Here is a 17,190-nt window from a genome sequence, read left to right on the forward strand (position 1 = left end):
TCCGCCTGCCAATGCCGGGGACATGGGTTTGATCCCTGGCTTGGAAAGATCCCACATGCCACGGAGCAACTAAGCCCGTGCGCCACAACTACTGAGCCTGCGCTCTAGAGCCTGCATGCCGCAACTACTGAAGCCTGCGCACTGCATCGACAAGTAGCCCCCCGCTCGCCACAACTAGAGAAAGCTGACGCGCAGCAACGGAGACCCAACACAGCCAAAAAAAAAAAAAAGGGCACATTGGATGAGCTCTGAATTGGGAGGAGAGACTACATGCCCTTGGAAAAGCCCCTTTCCCTCTCTGGGCTCAGTTTCCCCACCTGTAAAATGAGGGGATTAGACTTTTCCCTAGATGATTGAAGGTTCAAGTCTCAGCACCACTTTCCCCCTAAGTGGCCTAGGGCCAGCTGCTTTAACTCATTTGTGAAATGGCAACATCACCACCTACTTTCGGGGTAACAGTGAGGATTAAACTAGGTTCTGGACGGCTGTGAGGTGCCTAGCACAGGGCCAGCACCAGAAGCAGGGGCTTCCTTCCTGCTGCCACCTGCTGATGTAAAGTTTCTGGGTATCTGCTTTCCTCCTTCACTGGATAGGAACAGTGTCCCACTTACTCCTGGTAGACTCAGCACCTTGCAAAGGGCTGGCAGAGTAAGCCCTTAGCAAATGTTTCCAAAGTGAAAACGGTGGGAGTGGCAAGAACCAGCAGTCCAGGTGGGAGCACAAGAGTTCCAGGGCTCACGGTCACCAGGCCCTACCCCTCTCCTGTCTGCAGGAGAGAAAAGCTGGTGCAGACGAATTTGCACCCAACTGCAGGCCTGGGCCCTGTCACACCCTCACAATGGTATGTGTGCCGCGGGGCACAGGAGCACCAGACACGTCCTTCTCTCCATTGCCAATATCCTGCTTTTGTTTGCTGCAAGTAGCCCTGGCCAGGCCCAGGAGAGGAGGCAGGGAGAGAAGCGAGTGCAGGCACGCAGGAGACAGCCACGCCAGCCTCCTGGGAAGAACACCTGGCCAGAGAGCAACACCACCGATGCATACATCTGTGTCAAGGAATGCCTTTGACGGGCACAGCCAGCTGCATGGCCGAAGTCAGTCACCACAGGTGTCTCTGAAGAACAGGAAGGTGAACAGCTGATAGGAGGACTGGTTGTGGGTCCCCAAGCTGCTTTGTCACACAACACAAGTGGTTCCAGGCCACCGGGGAAGTTGCCAGGGTAGACTTAGAGTCCTAGCTTAGACATTAACAGCAGCTATGGTGACCTGTTACAGGAATGCTAACCATACTCTGGGTGCTGTTATGAGGTGCCTTACATGATCTCTAACCCTGACCACACCCTGCAAGGTGATAGGATTATCCCTGTTTCACAGACTAGGAGACTGAAAAGCAGGATCAAGTCACTTCTGCGAAGTTGCCCGGTACACACATGACGGAGCTGGGATCTGAACCAATGTGCACTTGCACCTGACGATGCAGCACGTCCACTAAGCTGGGCGTCGGGGTTTGCATCTTTGAAAACACAGAGGCTGGAGCCCTGAGAGCTCGCGTTCCTTCTAGTGTTAACACTTGCTGACACTCCTCCTTAAGCCCAAGGACCCAACAGTTAAATGGCACAGCGACTCTCCTCCTCCGCTGAGTCCACAGCAGGCTGGTCCCCAGGAGACTCTGCCTTTTAAGAAAAGAATCCAAAACACACTCTGGGAAAGTAAGGTCCTACTCAAAAGAATCCCACCTCAGGTTCTCAGGGGCTACGGCCACAATATGCTCTCCCCAAAGCCAAGGCTTTTTCCCAGCTTTCAATTTTTTAAAGTTTCAAGTGAAAGTTAACATCTGTCCTGGCTGCAGGCCAGAGGGCATCCATCTCAGAGGTGGTGGGGTTGATGGTGGAGTCCAGACCTGGGGTGGAGGTATCAGCCACCACACTCTCCCGGTCAGTGAGCGGAGCTGAAACCCTCCAGCCCACACGCCTTGACCTCCAGAACTTTTCCCGAGCACTACGGAGAGCCTGGGTGGGTACAAAGTGGACCAAACCCTGATGGTCAGTTCAGTGGGCAGCTCAGATCCAAGCTGAGGCCTTTTGAGTCAGCAGGGAACACACCAGTTAAAAAAAATAATACTTAGAGTCTCACAAATAACTTTTTTCAAGATCTGGGTCCATATTCCTTCTTTGCCATTTACTATCTGTGTCACATAAAGCCAGTTACTTCATGACTCTTGAGCCTCAGTGTCCTCATTTGCACACCGGTGATGATGAGAATTAAATCACGTACAAATGCCTAGCACGAGCCTGGCCCACAGCTGGTGCCCATGAAGAGTTCACTTCCCCACCTCCGTCTTTAATTTGAGAACACCAAGGGCAAAAGGAGACAGACCCCTTGCCCTGCCATGCCCAAGCAAGACGGACCTGTTTCTTGGCCCAGAACCAAATAGATTTCTGGAAATAGAGACGGTTCCCAAATGAATTATTCATCTAGCCCATTAGAAATCAATTGATTATAATCAATTCCTACCAATTAGGAAATAGTTACTGTGCATCTAGGGTGTGCAAGACCAAATAGGCAAGATGCTGGGAGAAGCCAAGTGCGATAAGACAGAGGCCTGGCCCTCAGTCACATGCAAATTCTCCAGACCAAATGTTTACAGGTAAAATTTCAACCTTATGTGGTAAAAGCAGAACACAGCCACAATTACAGTGGATTTACATAGGTTAAAGAACAAGCCCTCCCATGTCCTGGTTGAGGGCCTGGTTGGATGCTCATCCTCAGCCTCTGAATGAGCAGAAAACTGTTGGGAAGAAGCTTCTTCCAGCCCCTACCTCTGAGCTGTGACCGGGGTGGACGGGAGAGCGGGCACTCTCTCTGCCCCTGCCTGAGAGTCACAACTGGGGATGCTACGCCTCCCCCAGGCCCAGGGGCTGCAGAGAGAACAGGGGCCTATAGACTCCGGTCCATCAGAACCCAGTGTTCTACCACCACAGACCCCTTTATTACTCCTCCTTCCTGCAGACCCTGTAGACTGAAACAGGCTGGCAATTAAGCTGTAATTATTATGGATATGTTGATATCCTGTTTGAAAAAATTAACCAAACACATAATGAGCCTCTGATCAGCAAGAAATAAGTGCTGCCAGAGTGCATTGATTCAGTTCCAACCAAAAGCCAGGAAGGCTGTAATAGTTTCAAGCAATTTGTGCCGTCGTGCTGCAGTTAAGGGTAGAGCCTCCGGTATTTGGAAAAAATGGAAAAGAGCTTGTGTGTCTCTGAGGAGGTACATAGGTTGCGGAGTTGGGAACCATTCACCTCATCAAGTCCTTCATTTTTCAGATGAGGAGAAAAAGAGTCCCAAGGTGGCTGCCAAATGTTACTGCTAAGCTGGGCTGGGTTAAGAACAGTTTCTCCCTTTAAACATGGGTTGCTTTAGAATACAAAAATGAACTTGTTTTCTTTAAGAGACAATGTGTAAACCAAACCCATTAAATCAATGTTGGGCATTAAACAGAAAAGCTATAAAAAGAAAAATCCTTTAAAGATGTCAGACAAAAGTCACTCCCTAATTTACCTCTTTTGTAAATTCCAATTCGAGGTGTTTTCTTACTTGGGAGGACACTTGTAACTGCATCTCACCCCCCAAGCTGGTGGCACCGGCAGCGGAAGACAGTGCTCTCTGCTGAGTGCGACCTGCCAGGCATGGGTGCCGGGGGTACAGAAATCACATCTTTCATCCCCGGCTCCCTCTTCCTTCCCCTGCGCACTGTCACGCCAGATGATGTCCCCGTGGAATTTGGTTGCGTCACTCTCCTTGCAACCAGAGCCCCAGAACTCCTGTGTGTTCAAGGCCTAGGGTCAAGGACTCAATTTGTTCCATGAATCTCGTAAGGGTCGTGTTCAGGAGCCCAGGAAGTCCAGTCCCTATGCTCTGCAGAGGAGGAAACTGAGGCCCAGGGAGGCGTCAGAGGGCTGCCATGAGGACATCCTGTAGTAAAGGAGAGGGCTGATGGCAGAAGCATCTTTCTGACCAGGCAGGGACAGTGGTGACTGATGAGACTGCTACCTGGGAGAGTGGAGGGTCTGGGTGGTCCCTCCTGTGGGGCACACAGCCCCATGTGTGGCTAGCTCTTCAGAAGTGGCTTCAGGAATGTGGCCTCCCATTTGGGGGAGGGGGCAGCGGAGAGGGTCTATGGCCAGTCAGTCAGTCGTTCCCGCCCCCCTCCAGCTGGCCAAACAGAGTTGGGGGGAGAGCTGTCAGGTTGCCCAGAGGAGCTGGGGCAGAAAAAGATAAAGGACAGGCAGACCTGGGTGGTTTCAGTGGCCTGGCCCTCAGAGGTCCAGGATGAGAGTTCATTATCTGCTCTAGCTCCTCAGAAGTTGTGTCTTGTCCCTGGAGATTAAAAGGGGCACATGTTCCTGCTTCTAAGGGAACGACCCCTCCCCCAAGCTGCCTACCCAGGATTAAGAGTAAGAGGGATTAATGAGGCCCTGGCTTAACCCAGTGGCTACTTCAAACACTTGGCATCTTGATTCCACATGGTACAGCTCAAGATCAATTCCCACTGGCTCTGCAGAGGAGAATCTCTGCCATCCCTTCATATGCCAGGCACACTATGGGGACCCTTTTTCTGCTCGAATCTCTCTGCTTCAAGAGGAAAGCAAACCTGAGAACGATCCTGTGGGGGATACATGCAGGGGGAGGTGCAGCCTCCTGAGGATGAGAGAAGAAACTCAGGAAGACAGATGAGGCGGGCCAGAGAGACCCCACAAGTTAACTATGTTGAAACCAGTTGCCACATCTGTAAAATGGGGATACAAAACGTCTTGAGGCTGTTGAGAGATCAAAGGATAAAGTACATAGCAGGATGCCTGGAAGAGTTAGCCCTGAGGACCAGTTCCCTCCCCCCTCCCTCAAATCCAGGGGTTTCCCACCACTCTACCAGGGTCTAGTAATTCCCAGAAACCACATGGTGTTCTGCTTTTCTGCCCAGGGCACAGCCACCTGACTATGTATCCCAGCAGCGAGTTAGGGGCAAGGGGCTGGGTTGGGGAAGCCAGACGACCAGGACCATGGGTGAGGGGGAGGCAGACCTTGGAACAACAGGCTGCTCCCAAAGAATGAAAACAAGCCCCACCCCAGCCAGGAATGGCTCCATTCAGGAGGGACCCAGAGGGCCAGAACCCCCCTGGGGAGTTTCTGTTGGAGGGGGGGTGGGGCAGAGAGCAGAGAAAGGCAGGTCAGAGGTAGAGAGGAAGTTTCCACACCTCCCTTTGAAAAGCCCCACAGAAGCTCAGGCCTGGGGACCTGGCAGGCACGAGGGCCAGCCCCACAGCTCAGGATACTCCAAAGCCAGCTGCCCCAGTCTCACTTGCCCAGGCCTTTCCCCAGCAACTGTACTCATAGGGAGCACAGGAGCCCTTAAAGGCCAGAAGCAAAGGTGCCTGCCATTAAGAGAACAAACGTGTATAGTGAGAGTGCCTACCGTGGACCGGGCTGCCCACACCCAGGCCTCGCCAGCTTCCATGCTGTTTGGCAAAACCTGCCCATCCTGCTTGTTGGGACAAATTCCTGGGCAGGCGGCACAGCCTGCAGGCAGGTGAGACGTGTGAGAGCTGGAAGAACAGCACCCTAGCTGTGCTCTTCCCCTGGAAGCAGTAACACCAAGAGCAGGCCGGGTCGGCGGCACCTTTCAGAGGCTCTTCCAGGTGTGTCTGGGAAGGAAGGAGAGGCCGAGCTCCCCAGGAGCTGCCTTCTGGGCCCACCCCTCACCTCCCATTCCCAGCACATGGGGGAAGCCTTCGCCAGCCTGGTTCTGCTTGGAAGCAGCTTCCACTGGCTTCTGCCTGACACACGGTCAAAGGACAAGTGAAATCTGAGAAGCAGATTCAGGGAGGCATCTGCCCTCCCCTCAGGACAAGGGGCCCAAAGAGGAGATGGGAAGAGGACTCGGAGCCCAACTCACCGGAAGGGGTCTCTGGAGGTGAAGTAAGCCTGGACGGACAAGTAACTCCCCATCTTCTTCCCACATCAGATACACAAGCTCAGCTGCAAACCCGTCTGGGAGGGCCTCTAGCCGGCAGACGGCCACCATGACAGGCCCGGGGCTCCGGCACTGCTGGCTGTGGGCTGGCTGCCCGGCTCACCTCTCCCTCTGGAGGGGCCGGAGAGGTGTGAGCGCTCTGGGCCCCTTGCCCCCCAGCAGAGACCCGCAGGGGCTCATGGCTGGGATGCTGCCCCCCAGTTCTTGGAGGCTGGATGGCCCCTCAGGACTCGGGAGAAGCACCTCTCTGCGGAGGCTACACGCACACAAGGATTCTTGGGCAGGGGCCGGTGACTAGCCAGGAAAGAGGCGCTGCTGTCAAGTTAGCCTTCTTCTCCAGCCCCACCCCTGCCGGGGGAAGGAGGGAGGAAGGGGAGGGGCTCCGCGCGGAACGAGGTGTGTGGTTGGAGCAGCTATTAGGAAACAGACCTTGCAGGCAAGGGGTGGAGCTGAGCGGGAGGGAGGCTGCAGGCTGGCGCCGCAGACAATAACCAGGAATGGCTGGGTGTCCGTCCCTGAGCTCGGGGAAGGGCAGGGCAGGAGAGGGGGTGAGCACATCTGCCCCAAGTGTCCCCAGCCTGAAGAGCCGCCCAAAGGACGGTAACTCTGCTCGGAGGTGAAGAAAAACACAGAAGACCAGCTCCAGGCCAAGCCACACCCACCCCCTAAAGTGGGGGGCCCTCTGGCAGGAGAGGTTGGTCCAGAGACCCAGGTCCAGAGAGCTGCCCTCTGGGCTGTCTGCTCTGGGCTGGCATCTACTTGGTGCTGGCACTAGGGTCCCCATTCATTCCTTCCCTCTGCCTGGCCTGGAGACTGCCACTCCACTTCTGGGCAGAGCTGCACTGTGGATGAGGAAACAAGGCCCAGGGTGTTAACTGACGCCTGCTGTTTCTCTGTGTGGCAAGCACCTGTATGACACTGTCTTATTTCTCTGACATGGGAGTTATGTCCATGGTATACACAAAGAAAGTGAGGTACAGAGAGATTAGGTAACTTACCCGAGGCCAAAAAACTAGTCAGTGGCAGGGCTGGGATTTAAATGCAGACTCATGTGACTCTAGGGCTGAAGGTCTCAGCCCTGAGCTTCATTCTGCCTCTTCAAGGGGAAAGATCTCTTTCAAAGCCCTCCTGCAAGTAGGAGGAGCACAGAGCCTGTATCCCAGGTCACCTGTCCCCTCTCTCTTTTTCTTTCTTTCTTTCATTCATTCATTCCTAGAATGCCAGCCATCGGCCTCAGCAGGCAGTGGTGCTTCTTCCACGGTGACCATGGTAACCAGGCTTCTCAAACTGAAAAACAGGGCACGATGGAGGACAAGGCCCATGGTGTCTGTGGGGATGATTGGCTAGGTATCTGGAGTGGGGCCTGCCTGAAGAGCCCCAGCTGCAGGACTGACCAAACGAGGGCCCACCACTGGGAGAGCCCCCAGAAGACGTAGGCACGTCCAGAACTCATTGCTGGACTTGAGGGAGCGACACCAGCTCTTTCCCACCAGGCACACACTCCTCTCCACTGAAGTCACCCTGTCACTATGACAGGAAAGCCTGTGGCGAAGGTGGTGGCTGTGTGTCAAGGGAGCCTTTTCCCATTCCTCTACTGACTGGGCACAGGGATAACAAGTGTGATAAGAGAGGGTGTTTGCACCCTGTTATAAGCTGGCATTTATCGAGCACTTAGGACGTTCCAGGCCCTGTGTTAAGTGCTCTGCATCTGTTATCTATCATACTTAAATGGCCAATCTACAGGGTAGATGTTATCACCCCCACTTAACAGATGATGGAACTGAGGTTTTGAATGGTTGTGTCACTAGCCTGAAGACAAACAGCTGGTAAGTGGGGGAGCTGGGTTTCAAATCCAGTAAGAGCCGGGGTTGGGACACTTTTTCTGTAAAGGGCCAGACAGCAAACATTTTAGGCTTTGCAGGCCTACACGAATACAGACTCTGTCACTGCAGCACGAAAGTGGCCATATATAAAATGTAAACAAACGGATGTGGCTCTGTTCCAATAAAACTTTATTTATGGACACTGAAATTTGAATTTCATGTTACTTTCATGTGCCACAAAGTATTCTTTTGCTTTCCCCCCTCAACCACTTAAAAATGTAAAAATCACAGGGCATACAAAAACAGGCGGTGGGCTAGTCTGCTGACCACTGCTCCACAGGCAGCACACTCAACCACATCGCTTCCGGCCTCTAATCATGAAGACCAGCCTTTGGCATTATTGCAGAACTCAGCCACGTCTATCTCCTGCCACACAGACCCCACACTCCAGCCCCAGAGGCAGCCAGCAGGCAGTGAGCACTGGACGAGGGCTCACCCTCACTCACCCTGTCCCAAGCCCTATGTGCAGCACTTACAAGCATAAGTGAATTTTAACCCACACCAGCAGGCAGTCCTGTGATCGCCCCCTTTTTACAGAGGAAGGAACAGAGGTACAGAGAGTTTAAATCCCTTGCCTGAGGTCACCCAGTTGTACACGTGAGAGGTGAAGCCAGGATTTGAACCCAGGCTGTCGAACTTGAGCTCTACCATTGCTATGTTGGAGCCCAGCCTGGGCCCGCAGCCAGACTGTCTGGGTTTGAGTACGACAAGGCACTGCACATAAGCCCTTGGCACAGAGTTTGGAACACATTAAGGGTTGATAAATGTTAGCTGCTAATATCATTAAGACTATTGTTACTACCACTATGGGCTAGCTATGTGGCCTTCAGCAAGTTGCTGCCCCTGTCTCAGCCTTGGTGAGGTCTCTAAATAGCTGCCAGCTTCAATGTTTTTCAGCCCTATGAGGTTGCAGAGGGCTCCTTGTTTTCCTTGGGTCTCAAGTTGAGTTTAAACGTCTTGAGCTGGCCCTGAGGGGATCAGGATCCTTGCCTGGGGGCCACACAAGAGCCACAGAGGAGGTGGGGCAGAGTGGAAGGGTGGGGGGAACAACACACAGTATACCGAAAGGCCGGCCCAGATGAGAGCTGGGAGCTCTCTTTCTTCCAGTGACAGAGCCAACTATTTCTCACCAAAAATCTATTATGTTCTCCTGTAATTCGATCAGGCAAGAAGGGGGCCCCAAATTAAGTCTGGAACTAGCAAATTATCTTCTAATTGCACCCTCTGATTTCCATCTGATGAACAGAGTGCGGATGGAAGAAAATGCAAGCCACAAAGAGACGGGGCCAGGGAGCCCATGAGCATAACTCCTCTTGACATTTCACACAGCTCTGCTGTTCCAGCGGCGGCGGGTGCAGTGAGTCGGTGTCTAGGAATGCGAGCAGGAGGCTGCAGGCGCTCTCCATCCCCCCTACTCCCCTCACAAAGGACTCAGTGGGTGGGTGGGTGTGTGGGGAACTAGTGTAAGGACCTCTCAATGCCATAAAACTGCCTCCCCCTGGAAGAGGTGTGGCTGCCTCCCCCAGTGCTGACCTGAAGCGGAGGCCCCTCCAAGGTGGAGTCCACTTGACCCCTATAAATCCAGACTGCAGGAGGAACCATGAAGGACGCAAAACCACCAGACGTGAGAAGCCGCTGGCTGATGAGACTCAAGCGTGTGGCTCCTCAGGGCCAACTTCAAAGGCCTCCAACCCCCCCAGAACTGGGAGGCGGGAGGTCACAATGGAGGCTGTACTTCCATCCCCTGCCCCTGGATACTGGTTCTGGGTGGAAAGCTGCTCTTCTAGGTACCAGAGCAGCTGGCACAGGATTCAGAGGCTGCGGCTGCCAGAGGCAACTGCAGGGATCCTTGGACTGGCAGTGACGGACGAGATAAGATGGCAGGGGAGGTACTAATCTCCTGCACATTTCACAAGTTGGAAACCTGGAGGAGAGCCCAGCAAACTGACTCCTCGGAACCAGCTGAGACACTGGGCTTCAAGGCGGCTGCGAAGCTGGCAAGGACAGCCGTCAGGGCCAGTGGCCGCAAGTGAGTGCTCTGGGGAGCAGTGGTGAATGAATGAATCACCCCAACCTCTTCTCAGAAGGCAGCTCTGGTCAGATAACCTGAAGCCCAAGGAACTGTGTCCGTGTGGGGCCCTCTACTGGCCGGGAGGACTCCATCCAGGGATGGGAGCTCGGAGACCTTGGAAGGGGAGCGGCGTCATCCTCATCTGCTGTTTTTCTTGCCTCTGCTCCCCCTCAATTCCAGTTCACTTTCCATACTAAAGCAGCAGTCAGATGAGGGTCCCAGCAAGTCTACTGCTAGAAATTTTGCCCAGAGAAATATTCCTACAAACGTGCCAAGACCTGTGTCCAGCATGGTTTCATGCTGAAAGATGAGGAATAATCCATGTGCCCATCAGCAGGGATGGGCTACATGCAATCTCACTTCCACGTGACAGAATACTACGCAGATGTTAAGAATAATGAGGTAGGGGCCTCCCTCGTGGTGCAGTGGTTAAGAATCCGCCTGCCAATGCAGGGGATACGGGTTCAAGCCTTGGTCTGGGAAGACCCCACAGGCTGTGGAGCAACTAAGCCCATGTGTCACAACTACTGAGCCTGCGCTCTAGAGCTCATGAGCCACAACTACCGAGCCCATGTGCCACAACTACTGAAGCCCACGCCTAGAGCCTGTGCTCCGCAACAACAGAAGTCACTGCAATGAGAAGCCCGCACACCGCAACAACGAGTAGCCCCCGCTCGCCACAACTAGAGAAAGCCCTCATTCAGCAACAAAGACCCAATGCAGCCAAAAAATAAATAAATTAATATTTAAAAAAATAATAATAATGAGGTAGATCCTAGGGTCCTGAAACAGAAACTGTCCTGGGTAAAGGGTTACGTGAAAAATCCAGGCATCAGAGAGAGTGTGCAGTATGATCCCACCATTTCAAAAGTCTATGCGCGTAATCCTCAGAGACCACCTGGCGGACTCTACCATGTGGCTGTTGGTTTCTCTTCAGGGTAGTGAGACAAGCAGCATGGAGGAAACAGCATTCATTTTCTACCTTTTAATACTGCTTACATTTTTTCTTACACTTAAGTGCTGCTTTTTAAAACGATAAAGGACAAAAACAAACAGAAGTCCTGGGACCTCCCTGGTGGTCCAGTGATTAAGAATCCACCTTCCGGGCTTCTCTGGTGCAGTGGTTAAGAACCTGCCTGCCAATGCAAGGGACACACGTTCGAGCCCTGGCCCAGGAAGATTCTACATGCCGCGGAGCAACTAAGCCCATGCGCCACAACTACTGAGCCTGAGCTCTAGAGCCCGCAAGCCACAACTACTGAGCCCACTTGCCATAACTACGAAGCCTGCGTGCCTAGAGCCTGTGCTCCGCAACAAGAGAAGCCACAACAATAAGAAGCCAGTGCATCGCAACGAAGAGTAGTCCCTGCTCACCGCAACTAGAGAAAGCCCGCGCACAGCAACGAAGAGGGAAAAAAAAAAAGCAAACAAAAAGAATCCACCTTCCAACGCAGGGGATACGGGTTCGATCCCTGGTCAGGGAACTAAGATCCCACATGCTGTGGGGCAACTAAGCCTGTGCACCGCAACTACTGAGCCCGTGAACTCTGGAGCCCGTGCGCCACACCTACAGAAGCCCGTGAACCGCAACTAGAGAAGCCAGCTCACCGCAATGAAAAGAAACCCACGTGCCACAACAAAGACCCAGCGCAGCCAAAAAACACAAAAGTCCCATGGTTTAGAGTAAACACCTTCTCACGTGTTTTTCCTAGTGCTCCTGTCCAGAGGCAAAGGCTGCCTGGGTGCCCTGCACTCAGGACCCCCAGGGCTGTCTCTCCAGCGTCCCTCCTGGGGTCACCACTCTGGCCACCTCCTGCCCCACTCTACTTCCTGACCTGGCCACGTAGGCTCTCCCTGGGCAGTCCCAAGCCTTTGCTCCCTTAGCTCCTGTAGCCTCCTCCACCTCCAGCTGGTGACTGTCTCCTCCTTTTTTTAAAAATTAATTTATTTTTGGTTGCGTTGGGTCTTCGTTGCTGAACGCAGGCTTTCTCTAGTTGCGGTGAGTGGGGGCTACTCTTTGTTGTGGTGTGCGGGCTTCTCATTGCGGTAGCTTCTCTTGTTGCAGAGCATGGGCTCAGCAGTTGTGGCTCGCGGGCTCTAGAGCACAGGCTCAGTAGTTGTGGCACATAGGCTTAGTTGCCCCGCGGCATGTGGGATCTTCCCCGACCAGGGCTCAAACTCGTGTCCCTGTATTGGCAGGCGATTCTTAACCACTGCGCCACCAGGGAAGTCTGTCTCCTCCTTTTTCCAGGCCCACCTCCAAAAGAGCACTCAGTGTCCTCTGGAAAGGGTTTCCTTGACACATCCCCAAGCACATCACACACAGGAGGGGCTCGGAGCCCGTACCTGTTTACCTCCAGATCGAATACATGAGGCCCACCCCTGACATTTGCAGATGCCTAGTAAATGATTCAGGACCCCCATTATGAGCAACTTCTAGAGTGGTGATAACTAAGGTTTACAATGCGTTTTCAATTTACAAAGGGCTTTTATGCTCATCATCCAGGTTAGTCCCTGCAATAACCTCAAAAGGAGTACATACAGCACAGACAGGGCAAGGGAAGCCGAGGGATGTTAGGTAATCCATCCAAGGTTACTGCGGGGAAGTGCAGGACTGAGATTAAAAGCCTGGTTTGCTGACCTCCAATCCCATGCCCCTTCCTCAACAGGAACCCTAATGAGGCATTCAGGAATCCAGCCTCTCCAACACCTACCCAGGGCCCCGAAGTGCTGGGTATGCTGAACTCCTCCATCTGACTTCTCTAGATTTTCTGCCCACATTCTTATTGTCAGGATATCATGAAAGCAACTGCCTTGTGGGAATCAAGAGGGTCTCGTGACCAACAACCCAGTGAAAACATGAAGTCAGGTCTAACAAGTCATGACTGATCCACCACTGCTGAATCCTCGTGATCAGCCCCCTTCCTAAATGCTCACTGTCTACCTATTCCATCATCTGCAAAATTCCACAGAATTCCACCAGAATTTGTCCACAAAATCCCATTCAGAATTCTGTGAAGGAGTCAAGTCAGAAGAATTCTAAGTTCACTTTTTCCAGGATCTCCTTTTTTCCTCCTTTTTGAAAACTGGGCCAGTTAGCGACCTCCATTCTTATTTCACTATTAGATCCCCAATGCCTGGTACACGGCAGGTATGGAACAAACTATACTTGGGGTATTACCCCATCTCCACGGTTTTTCAAAAGTAACTAACTGTTGCTGTGCCAATAAGGTATCCCCGCTTTTTCTTCCTTCAAAATATTAGGAAATAATTTTTCCAGTCTGAAAATCTAAACACATTTCATGTGGCTGGGTACCCTCATACACCTTGGGCTTTCTATACTCCCTTCCGAGTTTCAAGGGACTGGACTATATCTCTAAGGTTCTCTCCAGATTTCCAGGATACCTGATTAAGCTGGATGCCAAGGACTGTCTTTTGCCCTGTGTTTGTTAACACGACACCACGTTCCAGAAGTCGTGGACACTTGGCTCCCTTTCTGTAAAACACTGACCGAGCTCCATGAGCCCCACACTGGGGTGGGCTTGTTCTCATACACTTTCATTTAATTCTCATAACCCTGTGAGGTTGGGATGTCATCTCCTTGTTATGTATGAAGAACTGAAGTCCTAATAGAAGGTCATTCAAGGTTACAGGTCTAGGAATTGGCAGAGTTGGGATTTAACCCAAGACTTTGGATTCCAGGTCCAAGACACTAAAGTTGCCTCAAATAACTATTTTATACTTGCTATTTGATTTACAGTGGTGTTTTTAAGTTTGGTCGAAAGAACTGCAGCATCGGACACCCCTGGGCAGCTTGTTGAAAGTGATGATTCCTGGACCTACCCCAGGCTGATATAATAATAATTGCTGAGAGCGAGCCCAAGTATTGCATTTTATAGAAGCCCCGGTGTTTCTGATGCAGACTGAAAGCTGAAACCACCGCTTTCCTCTTTCCTGTGTGCTCTTCCACTTGATTCCACTCTACTCTCACACGAACCCTGAGAAGCAGGCAGCACAAATCACTAGCAACCCCTTGTTACAAATGAGGAAATGACTGCAAGGCAGCTTGTTCATCTTCTTGTTCTGGATGCAGCTTAAGTACAGAAATGTTTGGTGGTTGACATTCTGTACAGCCTTGGCTTGCTGGGGACTTCCACCCTCCTGGCGCTGTTCTTACTCATGTGTAACACACAGTAGCTGCCTCTGTCTTTTTTTTTTTTTTTTTTTTTTTGCAGTACGCGGGCCTCTCACTGCTGTGGCCTCTCCCGTTGCAGAGCACAGGCTCCGGACATGCAGGCTCAGTGGCCATGGCTCACGGGCCTAGCCGCTCCGCGTCATGTGGGATCTTCCCGGACCGGGGCACGAACCTGTGTCCCCTTGCATCAGCAGGCAGACTCTCAACCACTGCGCCACCAGGGAAGCCCATGCCTCTGTCTTTTCCTCACTGACACCGCAGTGTTGCTCAAGGTACAGTGGGAAAAGGTGACTCCAGAATATAGGGTCTTCTCATGAAAAGGCAGCCTTTGGAACTGAAACAAGTTAACAAAACAAAACGCAAGGGCTGACAAAAACAAAAACAGCCGGTGCTGCTGCAAGAGTCAGTGCTACTGATGGGAGTGGAGTGGGGCACCCCCTGTTCTAACCAGGATCACCACCGGGCCGCCTCAGCGAGGCAGGACCAGAAGGTGACTGACACGTAAGAGAAAACCACCCTAATTCAAACCTGAAACCTGGCTTGAGGTACTGGGAGGTTTTTCCTGGTAATAGGGAGGAGTGTGGAGACAGAGAGCTTGTTAGCACCCTTCCAGCACTGCCCAAGTGAGGAGGGATTCTAGCCCTTGTGGGAAAACTACAAGGCAAATTAGCACAGTGGGCTGGGCAGTGCAGAAGGCATGCCATCCTTCAAGGCTGCAGCATTGCTGGTTTTAGCTCCAGAATGACATTTATAGACAGAGATCTTATTCTATGCCCCCATTTCAGAAAAAGAGCTCTTGCCTGGGAGAATACTGCAGAACAAAGATATGGGGATGACGTGCACTGGAAGGGCTTTATCCAAGTGTCAAAAGAGAAAGATGGTTGTTCGATAAAAACATGATTCGCCCAACAAGCACTGAGTGCCCGCTGCGTTCTTGGCACTCTGCCGAGCTCTGGGAAACAAAGATGAACTGGATGTGGCTCCGGACTCAGAGAATTTCATACTCCGAGACTGATGTTAGACGTGTAAGCAGATACTGACAGGGCCACGACTGAGGTTATACAAGGAGAGTAACAAAGACAGAGAAAAAGGCTCCTCTGATTGGTGGGGAGGAGTGTGGGTGCATTCGGGGAGGCTCCTCCACAGAGGACTGGCTGCATCGGCTGAGTCTAACAGGCTGATCGCCAGGCAGACAAGAGGCATTCCACCTGAAGGAACAACATGTGCAAAAGCACTGAGGCGGAACAGGGGAAGGTCCATCCGCCGCAGCACAGGGCGCATGTGAAGAGCGAGCAGAGGGGAGGCTGGGATGGGGGAAGAGGGCACGGCAGACCACCAAGAGTCAGGTCACCCACAGGTGGTGAGGAGTTATCAGAGGTATTTAAGCAAGCAGAGGCTCCCAATGAAGAAAACACAAAGCCTGAAACACCAAAGAGAGCGCTGGTCCTTAGCTGCCAGTTCCTCTCCCTGAACAGGCATTTGTCTCAAGTCCACAGCTGGCTGTGTGTACATCCACTGAAGCCTGCTGGCCAACCAGTGTTCTCTAACAGCAGACCACGGCTTCATCCTCAGGCCACGTCTCCACTGAGGTGGTCCTTTTAACACCTGAGATTTGCCTGCATGAGCTGTAAAAGAACAGGGTCACAACTCCTTTGTAGATAATTATCCACTGTTGCTCTGTAACACTAATATTAGAAAACTGAGTGTTTAACATTCAGTGTCAAATGCTGTGTTTACACATTCTTCCCCTGACTGCACAGGGAAAGAGTGCTTTGGATACCTTGACAAATCTCCGGGAAATGTCTGGCAGAGAAGACCTGAAAATCTAACCTGGCTGACAACAAACTTGCTGTGTGATCTAAGGCAAGCCATTAAACATCTCTGGGCTTCCATTTCTTCCTCTGTAAGAGGAAGGAGTTAGGTGAACAAAACATTCTACACCAGTAGGTCAATGCTGAAGGGCTGTGGTCGGAGAAACGCTGACTGGCTGAACACCCAGAGACCTCTTCAAGGCTAGCGTCACCTTGGTGAATCCAGGACCCTAATTCAGGCCTCATTTTTGACCTTTTAGGTCCAGGAACAGGACTTCATAGTATCCAGAGAGGTGCAGACATTCTAGGATGTGTCTATCCTAACCATTTATTGACCTCTGTCCATTTATGAATTGGCCCTTGAAATCAGAACACCACATCCCCTGTACAGGTGCTGCTCCCTGATCCTTCCTGTCATCAAGAATCCCAGGAAGCCGAGTTAGGCATCAGAAGGCTGCACTGTGAGCATGGACTTAAAATACAGGGAAATGAGGAGCCATGGAGAGAAATTTCGTTCTGGCAGCCATGAGCTAGCCAAATCAGCCCCGCCTACAACAAAGAACACCCTTCTGGTGACTAAACCCAGATTCAGTATCTCTATGTGGACATACTTCTAGTTTTGCATACTTCTAGTTTTGCCGGACTTTTCACTGTTTCACTGTTGGCCACTCATTATTCTACTGGTTTTTAAACTAATTTTTAATTGAAAAAAAATCATTACTTCTTTAGATATGTAACAATCACCAATTCACGTACTATTCAGCCCTGGCAGACACTGGGCTCCCTGGGAGCTACTAACAAATGGCTACCAGTCATGGGCACTCACTCTGCAAGCCCTGGTCCCACCAGGGCCACGCATGGCTTCACTCACTCACCCCTCACAATAACATGACGAGGCAGGCACTAGGCTACTTTCTCCATTTCATAGATGAGGAAGCAAAGCACAGAAAGGGTAAGTAACTTGCCAAAGGTGCACAGCTAATAAATGGCAGGACCAGGATTCTAACCCAAGCAATCTGGTTCTAGAGTCTTTCTTAACTACCACACAATACTGCTCTTGTTACACACAGATCCAACTAGTTTAACTCCCAGAGGACAAACTTCATTTCCAAGTTCTTGGGGAATCGCCAAACCATCCACCCCCTCCCTGCCATAAATCACCCACAAGTAAAAGATACTTTTTTTCCCCACTTTATACTCAA

General features: G+C 51.8%; 1 protein-coding gene across 4 annotated transcripts in view; it reads right to left on the minus strand.

Annotated features, from left to right (window-relative positions):
* LIMK2 (LIM domain kinase 2) overlaps positions 1-17,190 on the minus strand; it is a 56,134-nt gene that overhangs the window by 18,916 nt on the left and 20,028 nt on the right. The window contains exons 1-2 of one of the 4 annotated variants that reach the window (XM_079942293.1): positions 5,951-6,394; positions 5,471-5,699 (exon numbers count right to left, since the gene is read on the minus strand). The exons of 1 other annotated variant lie outside the window; for it this stretch is intronic. In XM_079942293.1, coding sequence (XP_079798419.1) covers positions 5,471-5,535 — 65 coding nt within the window. In that variant the 5' untranslated portion in view covers positions 5,536-5,699; positions 5,951-6,394. Of the gene's footprint in view, positions 1-5,470; positions 5,700-5,950; positions 6,395-9,444; positions 9,472-17,190 lie in introns of those variants that run through there. 2 more of the 4 variants (XM_079942295.1, XM_079942294.1) reach the window with 2 other exon arrangements.

Source organism: Stenella coeruleoalba, assembly GCF_951394435.1.
Source record: "Stenella coeruleoalba genome assembly, chromosome: 14".
Taxonomy (NCBI): domain Eukaryota; kingdom Metazoa; phylum Chordata; class Mammalia; order Artiodactyla; family Delphinidae; genus Stenella; species Stenella coeruleoalba.